This window comes from Podarcis raffonei, chromosome 14 (genome assembly GCF_027172205.1).
Source record: "Podarcis raffonei isolate rPodRaf1 chromosome 14, rPodRaf1.pri, whole genome shotgun sequence".
NCBI lineage: Eukaryota > Metazoa > Chordata > Lepidosauria > Squamata > Lacertidae > Podarcis > Podarcis raffonei.
In genome coordinates this window covers 38,607,987-38,633,998 of record NC_070615.1, presented here as the reverse complement: position 1 = coordinate 38,633,998, position 26,012 = coordinate 38,607,987, and the positions used below count along the sequence as shown (strand labels likewise).

Below are 26,012 nucleotides of genomic sequence, written 5' to 3'. Positions count from 1 at the left end.
CAAAAACATATGGCCATGTGACATATGGGGCTTATCCACACTTACCTTACCTCTGTTCTTTCCAGGAATGGCCTGCCATTTAAAGCTCTGTATCTGAACACCCTGTTTTTTGCTCCAGAGCTTTCTCCGTAAAAACCCAAGCTGGTGTTTGCTCCGATTCAGCTTCAAAGAGTGAGTTTTCATGTGAAAAGCTTGGGGCAAAAACAAACAAACAAACAAACAAACACTCAGACACAGAGCATTAAAGTGCAGACCTCTGGCTGAAAAGAGTGGGGCAAAAGGCAAGTTTGGATAGGCCCTTACTTCCATCAGATGTCAAAGAAATAAACAACTATCTGACGTTTAGAAGACATCTGAAGGCAGCCCTGTTTAGGGAAGTTTTTAATGTCTGATGTTTTAATGTGTTTTTAATCTATTGTTGGAAGCTGCCCAGAGTGGCTCGGGAAACCCAGTCAGATGGGTGGGGTATAAATTATTATTATTATTATTATTATTATTATTATTATTATTATTATTATTACAGGCTGAATTACAACGGTGCAGGATGCAACTGTGCATCAGGTTGGATTTACACATGAAGCACAAAAAGACCCAAATCAGGCAATGCAATGGACTGTATCCCTCCAGACCAGGTGTGGGAAGAAGAAGAAGAAGAAGAAGAAGAAGAAGAAGAAGAAGAAGAAGAAGAAGAAGAAGAAGAAGAAGAAGAAGAAGAAGGCTGGGTTGAGGAGAAGAAGAAGAGTTTGGATTTGATATCCCACCTTTCACTCCCTTTAAGGAGTCTCAAAACGGCTAACATTCTCCTTTCCCTTCCTCCCCCACAACAAACACTCTGTGAAGTGAGAGAGGCTGAGAGACTTCAGAGAAGTGTGACTGGCCCAAGGTCACCCAGCAGCTGCATGTGGAGGAGCGGAGACGCGAACCCAGTTCCCCAGATTACGAGGCTACTGCTCTTAACCACTACACCACACTGGTGGGGAACTTTTCTTCAGCCCGGGGGCCGTATTCCCTTCTGGATAACCTTTTAGGGGCCACATGCTGGTGGTGGGCAGGGCCAGAACCAAATGTGGGTACGGCAACAAACGTTAAGTCTTACCTTTGTGCAACAGCATGGCTTATACGCACACAGCCTTCATCCAGTCAAACAACAGGCATGATCAGAGTTCAATAACACATCCCAGCAAAGCAAAAGCACTCAAGGAGCGACAGCGAAGGGTATCATTTTGGGGGAAGAGAGTGCGACTGGGGTGTACTTTTCCAGTACAGGAAAAGTCCCGAGAGCCAGACAGAGCTTCCTCAATCCTGCCCTAAACCATAGATTGGTAGTTCACATTTTTTATGTTCCCAATTCTACAGGCACACACTGAACCCTCAAGTCCGCGACTGAAATAAAAGAGAAGTAAAGTTTTCTTTGCAGAATGCAGGGCTTTTTTCAGCTGGAACTCGCTGGAACTCAGTTCCAGCACCATTGCCATTCTAAGAGAACAAGGGAGGTGTTCGTGGTGAGCTCCAGCACCTCTTTTTCTAGAAAAATAGCACTGGCAGAATGGATAGGTAAAGGTAAAGGGACCCCTGACAATTAGGTCCAGTCGTGACCGACTCTGGGGTTGCGCACTCATCTCGCTCTATAGGCCGAGGGAGCCGGTGTTTGTCCGCAGACAGCTTCTGGGTCATGTGGCCAGCATGACTAAGCCACTTCTGGCGAACCAGAGCAGCGCACGGAAACGCCGTTTACCTTCCCACCGGAGCAGTACCTGTTTATCTACTTGCACGTTGACGTGTTTTCGAACTGCTAGGTTAGCAGGAGCAGGGACTGAGCAATGGGAGCTCACCCCGTCGCAGGGATTCGAACCGCCGACTTTCTGATCAGCAAGTCCTAGGCTCTGTGGTTTAACCCACAGCGCCACCCGCGTCCCTCAGCAGAATGGATAGGTGGCAGTCAATTAAAGCCCACTCAGAGGAGAAGCATTAAAATTAAGGGGCCTAAGTTAGTCATGCCCAATAATTGGCTACAACCCGAAAAGTTAGCTGAGTGCATTCCTACAGCAATAAGGTACCATTTCGTAAATGCTCAAGTTTGTTCACTTTGAGTTCTACCTTCATACACACTCTCACCACCCCCTAAAAAAATGCAGCTGGCATCTGCCAACGCAGCTCGCTGCCTCCCTGACAGGTGAAGGATGCTTTGAACCGGCAATATATTTATTTCCCTGGCGGCATCTCGTCCGTATCAGGTTTCTTGCCTCGGAACAACAAGAAAACTGATTTTACAGTTCCGTCACCGCTTTGTTGGGAAAAGCACAGAAAAGTTGCCCAGATGAAACCACACAGGCCAGTGTACGCTGTCCTCCAATGCACCGGAACCAGGCTGAAGTTGGAAAGCTATTTGGGGGAAAGAAAAAAGAAAAACAGAAAGAAACCGAGTTAAACGCACCAAAGAAATATCAGAGCCTTCACCTTATCATCTTTGTTGCAGGTCCAACTTGCTGCAAAATGAGCTCTAGGATTTTACTGTAGTTAAAAACTACGGTACTTCGATCTGGTGTTCTAAAAGCTTTGAAAAGGGAAATAGAATGGCGGTAAGCCAAGGAGAATTTATTTATGTTGGTCTCTTTGATGGATGGGCCTTGGGCCAGCCTCCTGGTGACCAAGAAACCAATCAGAGCTGGAGTGTCATTCAATCAGGAGGGAGTGGAGAGCTGTAACTTGACAGTTAAACTGTCAGATAGGGCTTAACTGTCAGAGTGGATATAGGGCTTAACTGTAGGATAGGGCTTGGAAAGTGATGAGATAGGAATCAGTTTAGAGCCCAGTTATGGTCAAATTGGCAGCTAGCTAGGCAGGGCAACCCAGATTGTTTTCTAAGGGCAATGTAAAGATTCTAGAAAGGGTTGGGACTGTTTTACTTGTAGTGCAAGACCCATAGCTATTCTAGAGAGAGGTTTAAATTATGAGCTTTAAGTACGTTTTTAACTATATCTGCAAATAGGTTTTTTACTGAAACAAAGTATTGGGCCTTATCAGAGTGACCACTAAGCTACAGCCTGCCTTGTGTGTTTAAATAAAATTCCGGTTTTGTTTACAAATTGCCTCAAAACAGGTTTTCCCTTCCCATGTGGGAAAAAATCCTTCCTGCTGGATATAATAGGAGATGTTTCAAGTGTTACTGACAGGGTGAGTCTTAATTTTAAAGAACCGAAATCGGGTCATGAGGTAGCCCATGAGGGTTACCTTATCGAGGGGTGGCTGCCACAGTCAGGGCCAGCCGACCCATGAGGCTAGGAGAGGCAGCCGCCTCAGGCGGCAGGATCCATGGGAACAGCAGATCCAGCATCCAAGGAATGCATCTCCTGCTGCTGAAATAACAGGGACAGCTGAATTTTCAAAGGGGACACAGATAGGAGGTTTCTGGCTGCTCAACAACCCCAGACACCAGAACTAGAGATATGGGGATGTGGTGAAGAATGCATCAGGGCAATCTTCTGGCTGTGTTGATGAGCACATTGTTGTAGCTGCTGCTGTTATCTTCGTCGTGAGTTTCTAAGGAGGTGGAAGGCAAATTTAAACTCACCTGCACAAAAGGCCAGTACATCAGCCCAGTCTGAAACAAAAGCAAAATATATTTAAAGTAGTTAATTGAGAGGGGAAGGTACCACAAAAAAGCCATCAAAATAGATGAGAGTTACCAATGTAAACACATTGTCAAAATAACTGGTCTTGGAATCGTCAGTGGAAGAAACTCCCATGAGACTCTCCTTCCTTCGAGGTTTTTAAGCAGAGGTTGGATGGCCATCTGTCATGGATGCTTTAGCCGAGATTCCTGCAATGCAGGGGGTTGGACTAGATGACCCTTGGGTCCCTTCCAGCTCTAAGATTCTATGATTATAGATTATCTTGGCAGCACAAATAGTAATTGCAATGGGAAACAGCCAAAAATCTCATGCTGCATGCTTGGTACTGCTTACTCTGAGATATACTGGAGAAAGTCACGCATAATTTGAGATTTCAACAACACTAGAATCTCCAGGCACCTTTTACAAGGTTTGGCATTCCTTTATGACATATACAGAGGAACCATCATTTTCAAAGTAACCCTCGTCACAAGCGCGGCAAATCTGGAACTAAACTTGATGACCTGATAGTGTTGATAGTCTTTATTTGTACTTTGTTATTTTAACTCGTGTGCAACTATTCATTCCATGTGCCTATTTTATAGTTTTGTTTTCCATCTTCTAATTTTCATCTGTTGCGAACATTGTTCTCTCTGTTTGCTGTACATCACAAAATGAAATAACAACAACATAGATGGGTGGAATTCAATGCTGTGCTAAGTTAAAGTCCCTTAGTGGTGTACTAGCTGTGCTAGCAGAATGGCTCTCATAAAAAAGGCCAAGAAGCCAGCATGATTCTTGTGGCTGGTTATGGTAGCCTGGCTATTTCCTGCTAAAATCAGCTTCTGCTAGTGCTACTGTTACATTGGATATCATACTGCGCAACCCAAAGGAGGTCCCCTTACTCCCCTCAGAGAACTACAATTCCCAGAGTTCCCTGGGAAGAGGGATGGATTGTTAAAGCACAGGGGGTGGCTCTGAGCAGGGAACAAGGTCTCCTCACAACTCTCAGCACCCTTAACAAACTACAGTTCCCAGGATCCTTTGGGGAAAGTCATGACTGTTTAAAGTGGTATGGTCCTGCTTTATTTAAAAGTATAGTGCAGTTGGGGCCTGTCACAAGCGGGAAGGTGGGTAATCCTCCTCAAACTGCCACTTTAAGAACCCCAGAGAGATAGCACTGCTTCATTTTAAGCACAACAAGCACAGAATAGTGGGCTGCAAGAATTACATGATACCTGATACACTCACACATTTGCCAGATTGGCAAACAAAGGTATAGAGGAACAAATGCTTCCTTCAGCCGCAGAGGACGGACGAACGCCTCTGAACAACCATATTTATTTCACACCACCTGCAAAACTCTTTTCTTCCATGCTCTCATAATACCGTTTCTGAGCATTACATAAATGCACGCTTGATGTAAGAGCTGAAATGCAGACTGGTTATGAACAATGTCATGACCACAAAAGCAAGGGCTGTGTGGAGGTACAGCCACACCTTGCATGCTCAGCTCTCATTAAAAAGAAAAGGGCAAGCCTCCAGCCGTTGCAGTTGTAGAGATACAAGGAAAAGCATACAGGCAATATTCGATGAAATTGCTTACTAATACATAAATGCATTTCTCCTTTACAATGTCCTGAGTTGCTAGGGACAGCAAGCAATCAAGATGCTCTTGTTTACCTGTTTTTTAAAAAATGTGTTTATATGTTTAAAAACTGAACAACTTTCAACGTATCTTTCTGCCCCCATTTATGTTCTGGGTCTTCTGCACTGATTTTCTCCATACAACCCTGCCCACATATCTACTGGCTGGGCCTCTTCATCACAAAATTTAAGGCTTATGACCCCAGTAAGTCTTTGCAGACTTACAGCAACTGGTTTGTGTCCTTAAAAACACATTGCTAGTCCTTGCAGCTGTGAAAACTGGCTTGTATGCAAGTGGACAGTACTTGGTGAAATCTCAAATGGCAAAAGGATGAGGGGAAAGTTCCAGTGGTCAGCTCTGGGACCAAGGACCTTACCTATCTCCTTGCCCATCACTACAAAAGCAGGATGCATTCTGCATGTAATTTGTGCATAATTTGAGGGATGGGAAGAGGGCCAGACAGCCAGAACCACCACTGTAAGTTGAGTTTCTTTTTTCTTCCTAAGCACTCCCATTTTTCTTCATGTGTCGTGTCTTTTGATGATGAGTCTGAGGGCAGGTACAGGCCAATAAATAAATTTTGGAAGTCACTCCAAGCGCCTTTTTGGCTAAAGGCTGGGGTATAAATAAATAAGTAAGTAAATAAAAGTGGGCATACTTGTAAGGTGTGTGTGGTGATAGGACCACGTTCAATGCAGCATTGCACTTACCTTATAGGTATTCCAAAATTTATCCCTGCAGTCGGCAAAGACATCCTCTTTCCCCTGGAGTATACTCATGCCTGGTCGCAAAATGTTTAAGGAAAGTCAGAATACAAGTAAAATCTACTAGAAATTCATTTACACAGCATTTTATACTATGCCACACACTTCTGCTTCACTAACCATTTCCTTCTGAATGCATCCTGAATAGCATGTTTGTCTTACCATAAAATATGTATCTTGTGATCTCTTGAATTATTATTATTTTTAATGCATGGTTTCATGTTAAAGTCACATCTTGAACTTGTCAGTTCTAACCTAATTTCTTGAATTAGTTGCTTCCTGTCCCCCACCCATTTCTTTTTTAAAAAAACCTCACATAGGAACACAAGAATCTGCCCAAGTCAGATCCTTGGTCCACCTAGCCCAGTATTTTTTACACTGGCTTGCAGCAGCTGTCCAACATTTCAGAAAGAGATGTCAGGGACTGAAGCTGGGATGTTTGAAGGCAAAGCAGATGCTGTACCAGTGAGCTGCAGCCTTTCTCCCTAACATAGGAACCTGCCTTAGGTCCACTGAGCCTTGGTCCACCGAGCTCAATCTTGTCTACACAGGCTGGCAGCTGCTGGAGCCTTAATCCAGTGCCTTGGACCATTCATCCATGCTACTGAGAATGGTAATTTATCTGTCTCCTTGGCTACAACCAGCAAGGCTGTACCGGCTGCAGCTGATTAGGAGTCATAGTCCAAACTCAGTGCACATGGGGAGCCAGCATAGTGGTTATAGAGTAGTAGACTAGAACCCTGGAATACCAGGGTTCAAATACCCTCTCGGAGCTCACAGGGTGCCTAGCCAACCAACCTGCCTGCCTGCCTATCTCACAGGATTGTTGTGGAGATTCAATGAGGAGCAGGGAGAACCATGTATGGCACCTTGAGCTCCTTGGAGGAGGAAAAACGTGTGCTAGAAATGCAGTAAAGCAATACAACACCAGCGTAACCAGGTCGGGCAAGGGCTGAATTTAGGTTTGATGAGGCCCTAAACTACTGAAGGTAATGGAGCCCTTTATATGTCCAGCTGTCTTTTGTCAACGACAAATTGTCACTGGTTTTTGTGTTGAATATATGCTATATGGTAATTTATGGAACTAATGGGTATCTAAAGCCATTTGCACATAACAAAATATGTATTTTATCAAAGCAATTGTTGCACTGAAATACAATTAAGAAATATATTAATAGTGAAATTGGAGGGGGCAAGAGAGTGGGGCCCTAAGCTATAGCTTGTTTGGCTTATACGTAAATCCGGCACTGGCTGGCTCCCTGCACTCTGCGTGTGCTCAGAGGCACAGCTGCCATTTCCGGACCTGGCCCCCTCCGTCCTCCCCCCTCTCGCGGCCTCACTCACCGGTGTAGAAGGCGAGCACGGCGATGGGCGCGCCCATGAGCTGGTCGCACAGCACTTTGGCCAGCACGGCGCCGGGCGCCCGGCCGGGCAGCAGCCTCTCCAGCGCCCTCAGCCACACGTAGTTGAAGTTGCCGTGGAAGGAGAGCGCCACCAGCGCCACGTGCCGCGTCTGCGCCCAGTCCGCGCTTTGGCCCGGCCGGCGCCGGAGCCGCTGCTGCGCCGCGTCGCCCGCCGCGAAGAGGCTCCCGTAGAGCGCCACGTTGCACAGCCAGGGCGATCGCCGCACCAGGCGGCCCAGCAGGGCCATCGCTCGCCCGGCTCGGGATTCAAGGAAGCCGGCAGGCTCGCATCGCCGGCTCCCTCGCCCTTGCAGCTCCTGCTCCTCCTCCTTCGCCGGAGGGAGACGCCTCAGTCCCTGCCTCCTTTCCCCCCTTCGCAGTCGACGCGCACGGCCGCTTCCTCGCCGCCACCCCCGTTTTTTGGCCAGGGGATCAGGTTCCCCGCCACACAACAACCCTGCGGGGTAGGTTATGCCGAGATACTGGTGCTACTGGCCCAAGATCATCCCGATTGCTTCATAGCTATGTGAAAATGGGGACCCAGGTTCCTCACTCGCCAAGCTGACATAGCTGTCAACTTTCAGATTTGAAAATAAGGGATCAGCAGCCTCGAAAATCAGGGATCGGCAGCCTCGCCTGTCCCGGGGACAGAGTACGGGATATCTAACAATCCGGGATAGCCACTGGAAACGGCGCTGGTATAAGGGAGTTTCCCGCAAAAAAAGGGAAGGTTGACAGCTATGGCGTAGTATGGCACACCGACCCACCCAGCTCTCTGCACCCTGCAGAGGTGTGCGCGCCCAAATATGCACCATGAAATGAGGACGTGGACCCCGGAGACCAGGGTTCAAATCCCTGCTCCACCATGAAACTAACTGGTGGACCTTGGGCCAGTCACAGTCTCTCGGCCCAACCTACCTCACAGGGTTGTTGTGATGGATGCCGATGGGGAAGAAGATAACCATGTAAACTGCCTTGAGCTCCACGCAGGAAAGGCATATAAATGTAGTAAGTAGCTAAATGTGGTTTGGTCTTTTAAGAGGAGTGTCCACAAGACTCCAGATCACTAATAAGAGCTATAGGATCACTTTTTCTCACCACAGTGTGGCAGCACAGCTCAGTTTTGAGACACTGGCAAAGTCAAGGGGTGTATCTGTTCCCCTAGCATCCTTTGGGAGAGTATATCGCTTTTTCTGAATGGTATTTTTTTATCTGCAAGTATCTCATCTTTTGGGGTTGGGGGGTGGCGCTGTGGGTAAAAGCCTCAGCGCCTAGGGCTTGCCGATCGAAAGGTCGGCAGTTCGAATCCCCGCGGCGGGGTGCGCTCCCGTTGCTCGGTCCCAGCGCCTGCCAACCTAGCAGTTCGAAAGCACCCCCGGGTGCAAGTAGATAAATAGGGACCGCTTTCTAGCGGGAAGGTAAATGGCGTTTCCGTGTGCGGCTCTGGCTCGCCAGAGCAGCGATGTCATGCTGGCCACGTGACCCGGAAGTGTCTTCGGACAGCGCTGGCCCCGGCCTCTTGAGTGAGATGGGCGCACAACCCCAGAGTCTGGCAAGACTGGCCCGTACGGGCAGGGGTACCTTTACCATTACCTTTATCTCATCTTTAGGGAAGTCTTTTGCCCTCAGTTGGGTTAGTGGTAGGAGCCCTGTGTATTTGAAAGGGATCCTGGGCAATAAGTTCATAGGATCAAAACAAAGCACAGGTGCAAGGCTTTTTATTTTACTTCCATGTGTTTCAAAATGAAATACTCCTTCAGGAGTTACAAACGAGATATTGGGCAACGTTGATATAAAGGTACACAGTACGGGCACCTCTTTGATTTTTTGAATTTAAAACGTGTGGCACTTGCTGTAGCAACTCCATGGTGTTGAGTACCAGCACCTATTTTTCTAGAGAAAAAACCAGTGTCCACTGTGAGTATAAGTTGGATACAACCATTTTTTAAAAAAGAACCATTGAGTGGCCCCTGAAAAAACACTGGATAGACCCATTTAAATTAATGAACCTGTGAGGCATGTTCATTGATTTAAATAGGCCTAGTTTTGGCTACAATCCATAGGATAATAGCCATGATGGTTGTGCTCTGACTCCACTGCAATGCTTCTGAATACCATTTGCTGGAAACCAAAGGAGGGGAGAGGACTTTGGTGCTCCAAATCCTGCTTGCTGCTTTCACTCAGAAGCAAGTCCCACTGTGTAAGCTGCTACCAGGAAATGACTATAGCTGCTATAGCTCGTTACTGCACAAAACCCAACGTCCTCTTAGGTTGAATCCAAACAAAGAAATGAGAGGACTTTGTCTTCCATGAAAAAGCTACAACCTAATGAATATACGCAGTTGTGTCATCGAAGCGACGACGCCAAACGCTTCGCGGCCGAAGGCGGGACTCGAACTCCCAACCTAAGCTTTTCGTCAGCCGATCTCGCCGTGTCACCAACCCAGTGCGCAGGCTCAGCCGGCACGGATTCCGTCATCGCCTTCTTGGAGAATGTTCCATTATAAACAGAAGGGGCGGCAGCTCGGGGTCAGGAGATGGAGACGGTAACTTTTAGAGGCGCGAACGCAGCTCTAATAGGCGAGCCGTCTCTCATCACAGCAGTTTTAAGAGACCTTTAAGCTTTCCGTTCCCGTTCCCACTATCCGGTGTGTCTCCCCCCCAGGTTTCATTTTTGGTATGCTCCACGAGGCCCGCGCCTGTGGGGCTCTTGCGCCCTCTGTCAATCAGAGGCGGTACGGAAGCCTGTGGGGCTCCCGTCTCCTAGGTGAGCGCGCGTAACTTCCCTCCCCTCGTCCTGGTCGCCGTCACGTGCCCCGCCCTCTCTTCCCTCAGCCGCCGCCTGGCACTCCGTCAGCCCTGCCAACGTGGAGCCGGCTGAGGCCGAAGCGAAGGCGGAAGTGTTCTGAGGAGAGGAGGGAGGAGGAGGAGACGGGGGGCCTTTAACCAGCCGCCGCCGCAGCTGCCGCTGAAGAACCTCCGGCCATGGAGAGCTCCTTGGAGAAGGTCGGCTCTGCCTCAGAAGTGTCTCAGGCGGGGAAGGCGGAGGGCGGGGAGGGAGGCAGGGACGGGGCGGAGGAGGAAGGGTCCGCGGTGCCAGGGGTGGGGGCTGAGGGGAAATCTTGACAGGGGGTGGTCGCTGCTCCAGGCGACGGTCCACAGTCAGCAGCCTTGCAAATGCGAGTAGAGAGGTTTATAGATGTGTGTGCGCGCATATATATGTGTATATATATATATATATATATATACACACACACACACACACATATACACATATACATGCAATATGTATATGGGAATTCCTGTAACATATATACACACACATACACTCATATATATGTATATTATATTTGTATACGGTACATATTTGTGTTATATTTATATAGTCACACACCTGCACACATAGATAGGTACATGCTCACACATTATGAGTGTGTGTGCATACATATAGTGTTATATATATGTGTGTGTGTGCAGAAGCATATATGTATACATGTTACACACATGTGTGTAAAATATGTATACATATGTACTTCTGCACACATATTTGTGTTTGTAATACTGTTTATGCACACACACTCATATGTATATATATAAAACATACGTATGCATATAAAAGCACATCTGTAAGCACATGTGTGTAGAGCATATTACACACATAGCATATAGTGTGTACAGAATATATACGTGTGTATGTTATATGAGTTTGTTGACTATACACACACACACACACACACACACATACAAATATATTATTTTTAAAGCAACATTTTTGATGAGCTTGGGCTGGATCCTGAGTTAGTCATGCATTAATTTCGGAAGGACTAAGTCTGGATACAACCTTGTAACAAATGCATATGTGTATATGTACTGTTGTTAAATAGGCAGATAATAGCAACATTAATAATCATCATAATATTAACCATTGAAAATGATTCTTCTTCTTAGGGTAGTAGTGGGGCATATGTCAAGTGGTAGAAGGCCACCTCCTTGAGACTCCAATCCTATACTCATGGAAGTGAGCTAGTCCCACTGAAGTAAATTGCACCGACTTCTGAGTAGATGTGTCTAGGATGGCACTGTGAAAGTGGTGCTACCATTAGCATATGCATTTAATATATTTCAGGCTTTGTTTTTGAGGTTTTTAAAACCAAAAGGAGAGGAGAAAGAGGAACCCTCATTCTTAGTGCTGAATATTGCTTGATAGGCATTTATTTTATTTATCCATCTATCTGGCAAGAATCATATCTTTTCTATGTATAATATATCCAACCTAGCTTGCAATCGAGCAGGGCTGGCCCTACCGTTAGGCAGTGTGAGGCAAGAGCCTTGCACAACAGATGATGAAGGATGGGGAATGGACAGAGCTGCATGTGCCATGTGATCTGCCCTGCACCCTCCTAAATTAGGCTTCTGACCTCAGGTGCAGTGGAGGAAGATGCTATTATTGCCACTGTCAAAGTGTGATTCAGCTGTTATTCTTGCCAGTTTTTGTACAATGGTAGAATGAGGTGGCACCTTGTCCTTTGCCTCAGACAGCAAAATGTCGCAGGTAAGCCCTGCAACCCAGCTGGAAACACACAGAATTTTTTTAAAAAGAAGCAGTCTCATTCACAGAAAAAAAGCAGGAAAAAACCTTAAATTCTATTTATGTGTCAATATTTTACATATTGGCTTAAAGCGAGAGACTGTTTATGCAGGCTGTCTACCACATATTCTCTCTCACAGGAACTGCCAAAGGCCTTGATGTAATAATAGTGATGTAAGCCATCAAATAGAATATATCAAGCTCCCTTATAACTGAGGCAAGTCATTGTTACATCTGGGAATGACCTCTAAAGTTTAAGACATCTATGCCAGTTAGAATAGTGGGCAAAATGAACTCAGTTGTCCGACTCAGCATCAGTTGCTTCATATACACATAAGCTGCCTGGCCACAGCTCATTGAGTTGATCTGTAAAGTTACAGGTTCAATGTCTTGCATCTCAAGTTAAATGGATGTCAGGTAGCAGGTGCTGAAAGCTGATGTCAGTCAGAGCAAAGCAGTTAATACTTGAGTTTGGCAGACCCAACATCAGGCTTCTTCCTATGTGCAGAAGTGTAATGCTCAGTGGTACAGCATCTACTTTGCATTCAGAAGGTCTCAGATTCAATCACCAGCATCTTCAGACAGGGCTGGGAAGGAATCCTAACTTGAACCTTGGAAAACTGCTCCCAGTCAGCGCAGACGGTACTGAGCTAGATGAACCAATGGTCTGGTTCAGTATAAGGCAGCTTCCTACGTTCACATTACAATGGGGTTGTGCCACGGCTCCATGGGAAAATCCAAAACTTTGGCCTCTCCCAATATAATAAACATGGCTAGCAGGTGCTGTGAATGGAGGGAAGCTCTTGTCTCAGTCCTTGGGAAGCCACAGCTAGTCAGAACAGAGTGGATGACAGAATGGCTAGGTGGGCCAGTGTTCTGACATGGTATAAGACAGTGTCACGTTTTGTGAGGAATGGCAGTAGCTCCATGGGTTGGCGTGTATGAGGTTGTGGGTTAAATTCGTGGCATTTCCTGTAAAAAAGATCTCCAGTAGGAGGGCTGGGGGAGACCCTTCTTTAAACTTTGTAGAGCTGCTCCCAGTCAGAATGGATTGACAGTCTGATTCCATATTAGGCAGCTTAACATCCATATCATCATTATTTCAAGGCCAAATATACTCCTTACGGGAGAATGTGTCTCTATAAAACATAAACACACACCTGTAGCTTTTTGTTCTAGTCTTACCTTTATGACATGCTTGTTTTCTGTGTGCAGGGATCGTTAACTTGTGTTTGTTTAAGGGCACTTAATCATGTGAGCCCCTACCTGTTGTGTGAAGTAGTACAGTCATCAAACAGGTTTTCCTGCTCTTGAGAACTAGCAACAGGCTAACATAGATAACCTTTTTAAGAAGCTGCGGGGTGCTTGCGACAAACACGGGATATTGCATGGGATTTGGTACAGAAGGGCAGGACAAGAAGATGCTTAGTTTTTTGCTTCCCCTTTAAATTGCCCTTTCCCTGCTTATATGTATGTAGTTATAAAATATGTATTTATAACTATAAAGTTTAAGTTGCCTCCTTTTTTAGTGGGGAGTTAGTTTCATATTTATTTCTCCCGTTCTTTACTGGTTGTTGTGTGTTTTTTTTAAATGTGGGTAGGTGAGGGGGGAATACTGTTTTTAACTCTGAGGCAGCCAAGTGTGTTCATTAGTAAGAGCCATGTAACAATCTATGCAAAATTGAGAAATTAAAATTAATAGGATCTGTCCATTGCAACAAAAGAAGTTTATAAACTTGGCTTCTTTGTGTAATCTACTGGTATTTTGAGATGCACATTGTCACTTGCTGTTAGAGAAATATGTACTACCATTTTAGTTCAAGGCAGAACTTACTCCCTATGAATCTTGGAACATAAGGACAGAGTGGAATTTCAAAAGGACCAGCTCTCACAAATACTTTCTTTCTTCATGGGGATGTCTTTAAAACAGGGGAGTGGAATTTAAAACAGGGGAGGGAAAACTCTTCCATCCCAAGGACCATAAACCCTCAAGGTGAATGTTCCAGGGCCACATGCTGGTGGTGGGCAGGGTCAGAGAACACTGTGGCTGGAACCCTGGATTTGGCTCCTACTTTTGTATGGTAGGCTACATTCCAACCATTCAAAAGTCAGAGGCTTCTACACACAAGCACACATCTTCTAACCAGGCAACTAAGAAACACAGGCAAAACACATTACTGTATTGCGAGGCCAAAGCATTCAAGAAGGGCATGGAACAGGGCCACTGTTGGCTGTCCCCTGGGGAGAGGGGACATGACCTGGAGAGGACTGCAGACTCTGCAAAATCCCAAGGGCTGAACAGAGATAATTGGAGGGCCACATTTGGGAACAGATGAGGTTCCCTGACCCCTGCTTTAAAAAGTACCCCTGTTAGAACTCAGAAGTTTCTGTCGCCTTGTTTTGTGAGTCATTCTTTAGAAATGTTTCTGGGGCAGCTTCTTTCTAGCACAATAAACCTGTGAAAACAAGAGCAGCTGTTGGATTGTGGCAGAGACCAGTTCAACATGTCACCAGGGAACTGGAGGGAATAATTGTACTAGTACAACCAGGCATCCTTACTGTTTTTCTGCAATATTTCTCACTCGTGTTTGTGTAGCTATATATAGAATAGATAATCTTACATACCATAGGCAAGCAGAGAAAATCCAGGTGTTGTACCTAGTGTGGTGTTCTAAGGCAGGATTTAAAAGATGCTGCTGATTTTTATTTTCAAGGCCACACGAGGGACCTTGGTGCTCATCATACATTTTGCTCTCTTTAACATATGCACAAACACACATAAAAAGCTTGCACCTGCTGCACTTGTGTTTCTGGGCCAGGTTCAATGGTATTGCATTAATTTGTAATGATAACATCTTCAGGCGCACTTCATCCTTTGTCTGCCTGTCCGACCATTGAGATCTTTGGAGGAAGACTTCATAGTCCTCCATGAGCTGTGCACAGGGTTGAACTGCATGCTGCTTACAAATCTACACTCAAAGTGAACTACAGATTAATGAGAGATACTAACTTAAAAGTCTTAAAATTGGCCAGCATGAGTGAGAAAAAAACCTGGTTCTAAGCAACCACCAAATGCTCCTGTTTTACAAGTTAAAACCGTGAAGACTGAGAAATAAACAATTATCACAAAGCTGAGCATGGTAGAATATATTTTTATTTATATAAAGAACTTGCTATTAATAATTTGTTCCAAGTTGGACACTCTTGCCTATCTATTGCAAGTGAGCTAGAGATCCATCTTCTTCGTGCCCTAAAGTAGTGAACGTTCAGACAATTACATTCAGAGTCTCTTATGTTTTAACAGCTTTTGGAGTGACTCTGTTTGAAAGCCGTTTGGACCAAAGAGTAACAGAAATGTGACTGTAGTTCTTGATTCTGAAGGATTAGAGATACTTCAGGAGTACTCAGCTTAAGAAATGAAAATTCAATTGCCAGTTGATATAGTGGGATATTTCCCCCATTAACATTAGGTCTGTTACCTGCTTAAATAATTCTGGGTGCATCTAATGGGTTGATCTAAAAATACGTGTAAAAGCCATCATGCTGAGGATAAAAGCATACTTCTATGTTTATTTTGGGGGGATATGGAGCAGCTCTAATTAACAGGAAGTGTACTGTCATTATGGAATCAAGATTTCAAACAAACTTGTTTATCCACATTTGCAGAGGCCAAGGTTCTTTGGTGGGGTGGGTAGCAAGTTAGCATGCCCTCTACTGCCACTGCTGATGCCTTTCTTAGCTGGTGCAATTCTAAGCATATCCTATTTCAGTGCTGAATTCTTGAATGTCTAGTGGGGGGGCAACATTCTTGATGGGTGAATTGCAGGGACCGCAGCCATGGAGAACCGAGTTAGGTAGGATAATGCCACAAGTCTGTTGCCCAGAAGCCCCGGAAACCATAGAGCTGGATCCCCTGAAATTGATGGAGGAGGTGGCAATGCATTGGTGGGACATCACTTTTTGCAGGCATAGCCGTGGAACCCACTGAGCAGTCTCTAGGAAGCCGTCACTGTGCCATCCAGTCTACTAACTCAGCAACAGCATCCCCATAGTTGTGTTGCTTGCCCACTTTTTTATAACTTTAGGATATTTGTAGCCTGCGTTTCAATATATGCAAAATTCCACAGCAGTTGAGTTGACAATAAAACATGGGTTGGCTGAGATGTGAGTGACTTCTTTGTCCTCCCATCCACCAATAATGTACGTGTGAACACAGACATAACAATTTTACTCCATAGGGAGTGACATACTGCAGGCATTATTGTCTGAAACTTACCTATCTTGACCTTGTGTATGTTTGAGAAATTGGTTTTTAAAAAACTGAATTGAATTTGCCATTCTGTCCTGACCACCCAAATCAGTATGGCTGATGGAGGGTGGGGGACCTTTGAGGTATCTTCCTTTTAATAATAATAGAGTTCAAATCTCCATTGATCCAGGTGAATTAATCCATTTTAGGACATTTTCTCCTATAAGGAAACTGGTGTGTTCAAAGCTGCTTACTGTTTTCACAGCACTTGCTGTCTCGTGAAAAAAAAAATGCTTTGATGTCATAGGTTAAGACTCTTTCTGGGTTTTTTCTTTCTGTTATTCCCACAACATCATGATAGTTTTTGTTGGGGAAAAACTGATGGATGAATCTTTTAAAAAAGTACTCTGTGTAACAAGGAAGTAGAAGCAAGTATAATGAAATAGCAGTACATTTGTAAATACATTTTAAACAAATAAGGAATTGTTTTAGTGTGTATATGTGTGTATATAAGAAGGGGGATTATACTAATTTATCTTAAAAATATCAGGATGTTGTAATAACAAAAAGAGCCTCAAACCATGGCATCAAAGCATTTAATAATAAATAAAAAACTTAGAGGAATTTGTATAAAACTAATGTATGACAGTCACACGCATACAGTTTATTGTCCTGCACACACACAAGCAACATACACACACAGAAACAGCCACTACTTGCAACTGTACTTTGTAAAATATGCCTGTGTGGAATTACCTATAGGCATATTGCATTCTAATTCCTACATTGAAGAGCTTTCTGTATAGAACTTTGTGATAAGTGAAGCAGACTTGAGTTGAAAACAAAACTTGTCTGGCTAGATTGCAATCCAGCTAATTGGTATCTTGCTGGCATTCTCAGCATAGGAGAAAGGGTGTTAAAAGAACAGAATGGAGATCCACTGTGGATTTGATGGGTGAAATGAAAGAAGAGGTAATGCATTGTGGTGTAGTGGTTAAGAGCGGTAGACTTGTAATCTGGTGAACTGGGTTCGCGTCTCCGCTCCTCCACATGCACCTGCTGGGTGAGCTTGGGCTAGTCACACTTCTTTGAAGTCTCTCAGCCCCACTCACCTCACAGAGTGTTTGTTGTGGGGGAGGAAGGGAAAGGAAAATGTTAGCCGGTTTGAGACTCCTTCGGGTAGTGATAAAGTGGGATATCAGATCCAAACTCCTCCTCTTCTTCTACTTCCACATATTTGTTCTTAAGGAAAGCATTTGGCTGTATTAAGTCTTTTACGGGATAGTGAATGGAAGAGGAAGCTTCAGGAGAAATAATGAGAAAAGGGGACTGTGAGAACAGGTTGATCGTTGGACTCTTAGCTTTATATGCTATTTATTTGTATTTTTATCCCATTCTTCCTCCAAAGCGGTTGATCTTTGGACTTAACTTACATGCTATTTATTTGTGTTTTTATCTCATCCTTCCTCCAAAGAGCTCAGGACAGCATTCATGGCTCTCTCACATTAACTTTGTGAGGTAGGTTTGGCTGAGAGATAGTGTCTGGTCCACAGTCACTCAGTGAGCTTCATGGCTGAGTTGCCCTAATTCTAGTCTGACTCTCAGGACACTTGCAAATCTTCAAATCAACCCAGGTTTACCACCAAGCATGCACAAGTGTTTTCAGACACTTGTTATGTTGCAGTCTTACTTCACATTTTGCAGTGAGAACATTTTTAATGTGTAAAGTATACATCTACAATATGTACTATGTTGAAAGGTAAATGATTATCATGGCTGTCTGGCTGCTGCTGCTGCTTCTTGTTGTTGCTAGGTATATCACTGGCTAACGGTCTAAGTTAGGTGGTTGATGTTTCTTTAATGTGAGCTCATGAATGATTAGGAAGTACTGTAGCTGGGAGCTTTCCATTGAGAGTTAATCAGAGCTTTGAAAAAAATGGCACATACATTTATAGAAAGGGCTGATATAGGTTAGGGGTATGTGCACTTGTATGTGGGCAGGTCACATCCACAATATGCATTTAAAGTACATTTCTTCCCCCAAAGAATCTGGAGAGCTGTAGGTTGTTACGGGTGCTGGGAATTGTAGTACTCTGTGGGGCAAATGGCAACCCTCAGGATTCTTTGGAGGAAGTCATGTGCTTTAAAATGTATGGAGTTAAAGTGATCAGAGAGCAAGTGAGAGATGGAGGAAGACTGGAAGTGTCTTCAGGTGCTGAGTGCCTCCCTATGGCGATCTTACATGAGGCCGCACAGGGGTGGGGAAACTTCTTTGGCCCATGCCCAGATCTTAATCTCCCTGACCACTAGCGGGCCAAATTTGGCAGGTGGGTATGGTTGTCTACCTGTCAGTCACCTGATGTCATAGTGACATAGTGACATTGGATGATGCCCCACTTTGAAACCCTGATTGTCTGGACTTCTAAACGCAATGCAAGGCTTTCAAACAGTCCTTTGTAAACATTCCCGTGCTCTTGTGGGAACTCTGAAGGTATGTACAAAGGGCTTTCAAATAGCCCCCATGATGCTGCTTCAGCCTTCATCATGAAGGCTGTTTGAAAGGCTCCACTGCACTTTGAAGTCCTGAAAACTGGGGTTTCAAATCACAGCGCTGGGAGGGACATTCTGTTTCTATTGAAAGGAAACTGCTTCACCCTACTTGAGCAAGGCACATTCCGACTGCTCATCAGCTGGTGGGTGGGTGGGAGAACACCTTGCTCCAGGAAAAGGAATAATTGGGAGATCACTTTAAGCTCCCACTTGTTTCTTTGAAACCACACCTACTCATTTACACGTGATGTCATACATGTCAGGTACACGGCAGATAGGTGTGGCTTCCTGAAAATGGCCTGAAGTAACAGACCTACTCCCTAGCAGGTGTGCATGCCGCTTGTTTCTTTGTATCTTCCACCTGTATATTTGCATATCCCCAGTTCTGTCTCCTTTCAGTGAAAGCACTGCTCCCCTGAAACTTCTCACTGCTCTCAATCCCATTTTCTTTTTCATTCTTCGAGGCCAACATGGCAACAGTTTGTTTCAGAGTGTGCACATGCATGCTTGTATAATTACATTTTCCATAAAGGCTATTGTTCGTAATATTCTTAATGTAAAACTTACTTTTTTGTAATCAAACCATGCTATTGTTTTCATCATTGAGATGACTTCAGGATTCTGGGGCAGGTTGTATTTTAAGGCAGTGCACATAGAATATTTTATCATGTTGGAAAACTGGTAGAAGTTGATGTAAAGTTTTGCCAGTGGTACTACCAAAAGGTTTTCAAAGATGACAGTGTAAAAAGGTGTGGTCAGTGGTGCAGTCTTCCACATTTTTACTCTTGACGTCAATCTCATTGTGTTTATTGAGGCTTACTTCTAGATACTGCATGTGTGTATAAATACCTGAAAATATACATTTTATAGCATTCTTGCTTCTGGTTGGCTGTGGTATAAAAAGATTGCTGGACTAGATGGACTGTGGTCTGAAGATTGCTCTTATGCTCTTCATTTGTGCAGTTGTCTAAAACCCAGTCCCATGATCTGTTCCAGATGCTGAACATTTGATAAAGCAACTCCTTCCTTCATTTCAGTGGAAGGCATTGAACTGCATGTTGCATAGGCTTGTTCAGTGGAAATGGGAGCACCAGAAAGTTAGGAACTCCAAATAAATAGACTCTCTGCTTTTTACTTTGAAACTGAACCCACAAGGAATCATTCTCACATCAGTGATTGATCATCTGGTGAGAGGAGCACTTGCAAGCAGGGAGAAATTAATTTGGATCCTTTGGGAGTTCTGCCTTCCGCTTGGAGTATCTTGATAATAGATGCCTACAGACCATTGGGAATAAACTTCCTAGAGCTTCTGCAACCAAGCAATGCATTGCAGCATCTGTAAAATGCTCTCTCTCTGCTGTCATTTAAAAAACTGGATTAAAACACTAGAACTAATGAAGAAATTTGCCACTGTGCCAGTCATATGAGGAAAGAGGAGTCACACCATTTGTTCAAGCTTATGTTTGGCTTCCTGACTGCCTTATCTGATTTGTATATTACAATTGTTGACTCGGCTCTCCCTTTTCATACATGTGCAAAGGTTGCTACAGGTTCACCTTCAAGTGTCTCAGGTACCACATGCCACCTGCTAATCTGAAGTATACACAATAATTAGGCGGATGTGTTACCATGGCTTCATTTTAACTTCTGTGTGCAATCATATTCACTTTGGGCCTGTTTCCCTTACAGTGCATTGTCATATTGTAGAAGATTTTTCTCATTTGGATATTTTCTTTTCTGGAGCACCAGGCCACATAACAAATGCAAAAGCATGCTTCCGACACTTGGAACCAATTTGTACATTATGAATTGGCCCTGTATGAATAGGCATTCTCACAAATGGCTTGCTCACATGAGTGGTGGAAACACTAAAGAGGGGCTTAAGGAACTTGCAGCAGCAGCAGCTTGTATAACTGAGTTGTAGCCCAGCAACATCCAGAGGACCACAGATTCCCCATCCTTGTTCTATAAACGAGGGTTTCCAATCCCCAGCATACCTTGCTCATGGAAGCCATTGTTGCGTCTTTTGTGAGTGAGCTTCTTCGGTACTGCACTGCTCCTGCAAATAAACCATTTATGTGAGCAGATACTCATTCATCAGAACATCCACAGCCTAATAGAGGTCAGGGGTAGAACACATGCTTTGTTTGCCAAAGGTCCTAGGTTCAATCAGTGGCATTTCAGTGCAGGGAAAATAGACTTGCCTAAACGCACTCCCAGTCAACAGAAGATTATTCTGAGCTTGATGGACCAATGTTCTGACTCTTTATAAGGCAACTTCCTGTATCGAGGATAACCAGTCACTAAAGAACTTTGTTTTTCATTTCTGGACAGAAGAAACTTCCTGGAATGAAAAAAGGGATGTTGGATTTGTAGGCCTGAGCTTTTTGGGCTTTTGGAGGACAGGCATCTCAAAGAGCCTCTGCCTGAGTGCCCACCAAGACATGTAATTCTTGGAAGTAGAAGTGGGCTTGTATGACTTTGGCTTTGTTCACTTGTAATAGAATTCCATGGTTCCCTGTGGTGAGGTCCTGCTATCACAAACCTTGGGCTCAGGTGCTCCTCCTTCACACACAAGGGGAGAAAATTAACCCTTTTACTATCTTTCTCAGAACATTTATGCAATTAATGCTGTTGGCTTGATTTATGCCATATTGGTGTGTTAAAAAGCTAACATAAATATTATTATTTTAATAACAGATGGTTGACCCTACCTTAGCAGAAATGGGAAAGAATCTTAATGAGGCGATGAAGATGTTGGAAGACAATCAAAGGTACCTACTAATAGTAGCCTTGAAGAACATTCAGGAGTGTTAGAAAGACATCAATCCTGATAAGTTTTCTGCTCAGTCCAGCACAGCCTATTGTTGTAGTTGCAATAACAAAATCCGCTTTTGATTTTGTAATGAACAATTAGATTTGTCATCGAAGGACAGCAGTTGTGCTCCCCTGCCATGTCCTGTGATTTGGGGAAGCAGCAAGATAGATATTGCATTCCTAACTCTTCACACAACCTGGAAGCAGCTTCATAGGATGGGGGAATTTTCATTGGGACCACAGCATGGGTAAAAAAGGGTTAAAATAAAAAAGTCTACATCCCTGTGCATCATAGTTCTGATCCACCCTCTCCACACCTGCTACATACTGTTTATAAAAGAGGCAGGCAAGTGCCAAGTTTTTATCATCTCATGTAGTTTGGCCCTGCATGAGAACCACTGAGAACTCACACAGCCTCACTTGCTCATCTCTGGTCCAGGTGTTTAGTCTTCGTGGTGCACTAGAGTATGAAAGAACTCTGGCAGCTGGCCAAGACAAAAATCCCATTGCATTTATGGTGGGTTAGGTTGCTTTGCAAATATGCCTAGTCTAGAATTTCCCTTTAAGCTTACATTTAACTGTTCTAAAGACAACAGGTGTTTCATATCCTTTTGCAGGTTCCCCACCCCAACCCCAGGTTTTATAGTTAGGAGAAAATGATTCTTGTATTGCATAGGATGTGAGGAATAATTAAACTGGCTTCTGTTGTAGCAGCTAGATTGGAAGCACTCAAGAAAATACAAGTGAACTATCTGTAGGTCATAAACCTTAAGCTTTCATTTAAAAAAAAGACATCTACAAATTGTCAATAGGTAGTGCTGTATTTCCTGTTTTGAAGTTCATTTTATATGGCAAATTGTCTGCTGACAAATCTTTCAAACAATATTTGGTAATTTTTAATACCTGCTTTAGTCATATCATTCAGTCGGCGTTTAACCTTTAACAGCCCATTAGAAGAGATGAAGTTCAGCACTTTAGAAACCACTGAACTACTAAAAAAATGAATGGCTTTTCCTTTGAAATCAAGTTGTAGTGGAAATTTTGTGTGGCTTAACCAAGGGCAGGATTTAAACATCTCACTGTGGTATGTTCAAACTAGGAAAGTGGAGGAAGAAAATGAAAAAAAGTATACAAGGAAAGATATTCCTGGACCACTTCAAGGCAGGTGAGTAACATGATCATGAATCGTGATTTTATATTGTATCCTTTATCTTCCCATGCTATGCATACAGAAGGTCTCAGGTTCCGTTCCTGGCATTTCCAGATCTCAGGCACTAGGGCTGGGGAAGAAACCTTGCTTGGAAGATCAGGGTAGACAATATTTCACCAAATGGACCATTGGTATGTATAAGGCAGCCACATTTATCTAGCCTACAAGCTGCCAAGAATACACTTAACCAGGGTGTTCTCATTCAGTAGATTGTATTGGCAGAGTGGCATAAGCAAGGAGACTAGTCCCCTGTCAGCAGCAGCAAAACAGACAGTCTCTTACTTTGGTACTTTTGGCACACTATTCAAATCAGTCATTTCATTTACTCGCTCAACTAACCTGCCAATAATGCATTGCACAAATAAAACGACTTCAGTGGATTGTGCTCCTTGTGGTTTTTTTAACAGTGAGTCAGGGGTAGAGGAAAATAACTGTTGATAATTTCTTTTTCCAAGTCCCTGGAATGTATTTATGTTGTGTTTCTAGAGAAATCATAATCTACATTATTATTTGAGTTCACGGTGCATTTCTAGACAAAATATTAAAAGCCTCTCAACAAATTACCGAAAAAACTATAGTGATGCGTTGGTACATCAAAAGGGCCTGATTTTTGCTTTCTTTTTCTCCCCTTAGTGGACAAGACATGGTGAGCATTCTCCAGTTAGTACAGAACCTTATGCATGGAGATGAGGAGGAGGAATCGTTGCAGTCTTACCGGTAAACAATTGTACATGTTGGTTTGGATCCAAAGGTGTTCTGCTTGCAGGAGTGGCTATCTTACACCTGCTGCTAGAGTGTCGCATGAGAAAAACTGAAAGCACATGCAGTAATGTTCCTCCACCTGCTACATCATACGTATGACCTCTTGGAACAAGCAGCTGCATAAGAGCAGCTTACCTGTTATAGCTCTTACTTGAGCTTTCGGTCAATGTTTGTGGAATGATGCTAGGGGCCGTTTTACTTTCCACTCGTAGATATTGGGATTAATAATAATAACAAAGTTTTCCTTTATTATTAAATTCATAACTTATTTAAACCTATTTATACCAGGGAACACAAGAGAGCACGCTTAATTAAAGGCTTTGTATATTCCTGATATAATAGATACTCAGATAAAGCAAACTAGATTCATTTTTTCAGACTGCTCTCTCTTAAAGAGATACGTGCTTTGCTTCATTACATCATTAATGGGAAATTACATGCAGCATGAAATAATTTCTGCTTTGGTGGCCCCATTTCTTCAGATTGCCTGTATCTTTCAGAACGCTGAATTGATGACAATATGAACAATCTGAATCTTTCAGGAAAGAGATTCTAAGTGGACTGCAAGCCTAAATTTCTGCTGGAAATAGCTCTTTCTGTGGAAATGGCTGCAGCTCAGTGATAGACCATAAGCTTTACATGCAGAAGTTACCAGGTTCTACCCATGGTATCTCCAAGTAGGTTTGGAGAATATTTCTGTCCGAAACCCAGGGGTAGCTCATGATGGCGGAGGTGTAGAGGCACTGGACGGCCACTGCTGCTAATGTGGAGCTCCCCTGATCTCACTGCTGCTGACTTTCCTTTCCCAAAGGGGGCACCACTGCTGCCCCTGGGAGCATGTCACTGCCTCCTCCACCACAACCACCTGTCCGTGAGCCACAGCTGCTGAACCCTGGAGAGCTGTTGCTGGTCAGTTCAGGCAGCTGCTTACATCCTGCCTTTCCAATAAAACGTTCAAGGCATCTTGCAGTGCAGCATTAGCATACAATAAAAGATTAACCAATAACATTTAAAAAACCCCACAGGGACAGCAAGTAAGATAGTTTAAAACCAAATGCCTGTCTAAAAAGAAAGCTTTTCACAGAGCAGCAGAGGAACATGCAAGGGGAGCTGTTTTATTGGCTTTAAATATTGTACCAGTTTTAAAATTTTTGTCATACATCTCTTTGGGATATTCACAGTATCAATATTTGAAATACAAATACGGCTTAAACCCAAGTTCCAGGGAAATCAACGCATGACCTATTTTCAGGAGGTTTTCAGAAGGATTTGCTGAGCAAAAATGAGACGTGTGATTTCTGCAACATTGGTGGTCGTTCTAATGTGTTTCTGGCTTGCAGGCTTCAGAACGTTGGAGAACAGGGTCACATGGCTCTTTTAGGACACAGCCTGGCAGCTTACATCTCTGTGTTGGACAGAGAGAGGCTCAGAAAGCTCACATCCAGGATCCTTTCTGACACAACACTGTGGCTGTGCAGACTTTTCAGGTATCCTGCATTATGAATGACTTGATTATAAACATTACAGTAAAAAAAAACAAAAAACGTTCCGAGTTATAATCCCAAATATATGAAAATGATACAGTCAGTTGGAGTGGCAGTTTTGAAGGTATGAGGCAGCCAGGGTATTAATTGACTGCACAAACCTTACTTCTCCGGTGTGAAACTGCAGCTGTTCGGAGGTAGTTGGACTCTTCCATCAGCCTTGGCTAGCATGGTCAGGAATGATGGGGGTTTCAGTCCAAAAACATTAGGAGGACCATGGATTCCTGACCCCCTGCTTACTTGAATCTTATTCTGGACAAATCAGTGAACCTTTTTATGCAACTGTTCTGTTCATTTTAAGTCAAAGGACAAGAACTCTCCCCCCCCCCTTGAGCATTCAGAGTAGAAAGTGTCTTCCATTTCTGCATAATTGTAATGTTTGGTAAGTGAACTGGTGCCTTTTCTGTAAGCTCATACTTACGGAATAATTTCTCTTAACAGGTTTGAAAATGGGTCAGCGTATTATCATGAAGATGACCGTGAGGGCCTTTTAAAAATCTGCAGACTCGTGATTCATTCTCGCTACGAAGACTATACAACTGAAGGCTTTAACGTGCTGTATAACAAGCAGCCTGTTATATACATTAGCTCTGCAGCCAGAGCAGGCTTGGGACAAGCTCTTTGCAATCAGGTAAAATGGAACTTTTGGAGTCTTATCTGTAAGTGACACTTTCTTTGTCATGTTGTCCCCTTAGCTGGTTTCATTACGCATCTATACTTTCTGTTGAAATATCCTTGCATCTGTGAAATAAACTTGTCTCTCTTACTCACATTCAGATGGTATCTTTTTATTCTGATGTCCTGTTGTTGCAGAATGTTATAGCTGAGGGAACTCTGAAGGTTATTTAGCCTGCCTGCCTGCATTC

At 43.8% G+C, this 26,012-nt stretch overlaps 2 protein-coding genes across 3 annotated transcripts in view; one reads left to right on the top strand and one right to left on the bottom strand.

Moving 5' to 3' along the window:
- Window positions 1-2,110: 2,110 nt before the first annotated feature.
- MPV17L (MPV17 mitochondrial inner membrane protein like) lies at window positions 2,111-8,555 on the bottom strand. Its single transcript, XM_053364024.1, has 4 exons — window positions 7,368-8,555; window positions 5,970-6,040; window positions 3,572-3,601; window positions 2,111-2,382 (listed from the first exon to the last, which is right to left on the bottom strand). Exons 1-4 carry the CDS (start codon window positions 7,672-7,674, stop codon window positions 2,203-2,205), a joined length of 588 nt encoding a protein of 195 aa, XP_053219999.1. The 5' UTR covers window positions 7,675-8,555; the 3' UTR covers window positions 2,111-2,202.
- Window positions 2,855-26,012, top strand: part of PDXDC1 (pyridoxal dependent decarboxylase domain containing 1) — a 43,356-nt gene continuing 20,198 nt past the window's right edge. Inside the window, exons 1-6 of one of the 2 annotated variants that reach the window (XM_053364014.1) lie at window positions 2,855-2,961; window positions 21,514-21,587; window positions 22,730-22,795; window positions 23,474-23,557; window positions 24,943-25,089; window positions 25,588-25,777. In XM_053364014.1, coding sequence (XP_053219989.1) covers window positions 21,514-21,587; window positions 22,730-22,795; window positions 23,474-23,557; window positions 24,943-25,089; window positions 25,588-25,777 — 561 coding nt within the window. In that variant the 5' untranslated portion in view covers window positions 2,855-2,961. Of the gene's footprint in view, window positions 2,962-10,164; window positions 10,433-21,513; window positions 21,588-22,729; window positions 22,796-23,473; window positions 23,558-24,942; window positions 25,090-25,587; window positions 25,778-26,012 lie in introns of those variants that run through there. The other variant, XM_053364013.1, reaches the window with a different exon arrangement.

Excerpts from the sequence above, each read along its gene's own strand:
- MPV17L (XM_053364024.1), bottom strand. The coding sequence starts at position 7,674 with ATGGCCCTGCTGGGCCGCCTGGTGCGGCGATCGCCCTGGCTGTGCAAC. Across the intron at positions 6,041-7,367 it reads CGTGCTCGCCTTCTACACCG|GCATGAGTATACTCCAGGGG; the intron begins GTGAGTGAGGCC and ends TTTTGCGACCAG. Across the intron at positions 3,602-5,969 it reads AATTTTGGAATACCTATAAG|ACTGGGCTGATGTACTGGCC; the intron begins GTAAGTGCAATG and ends CTTTTGTTTCAG.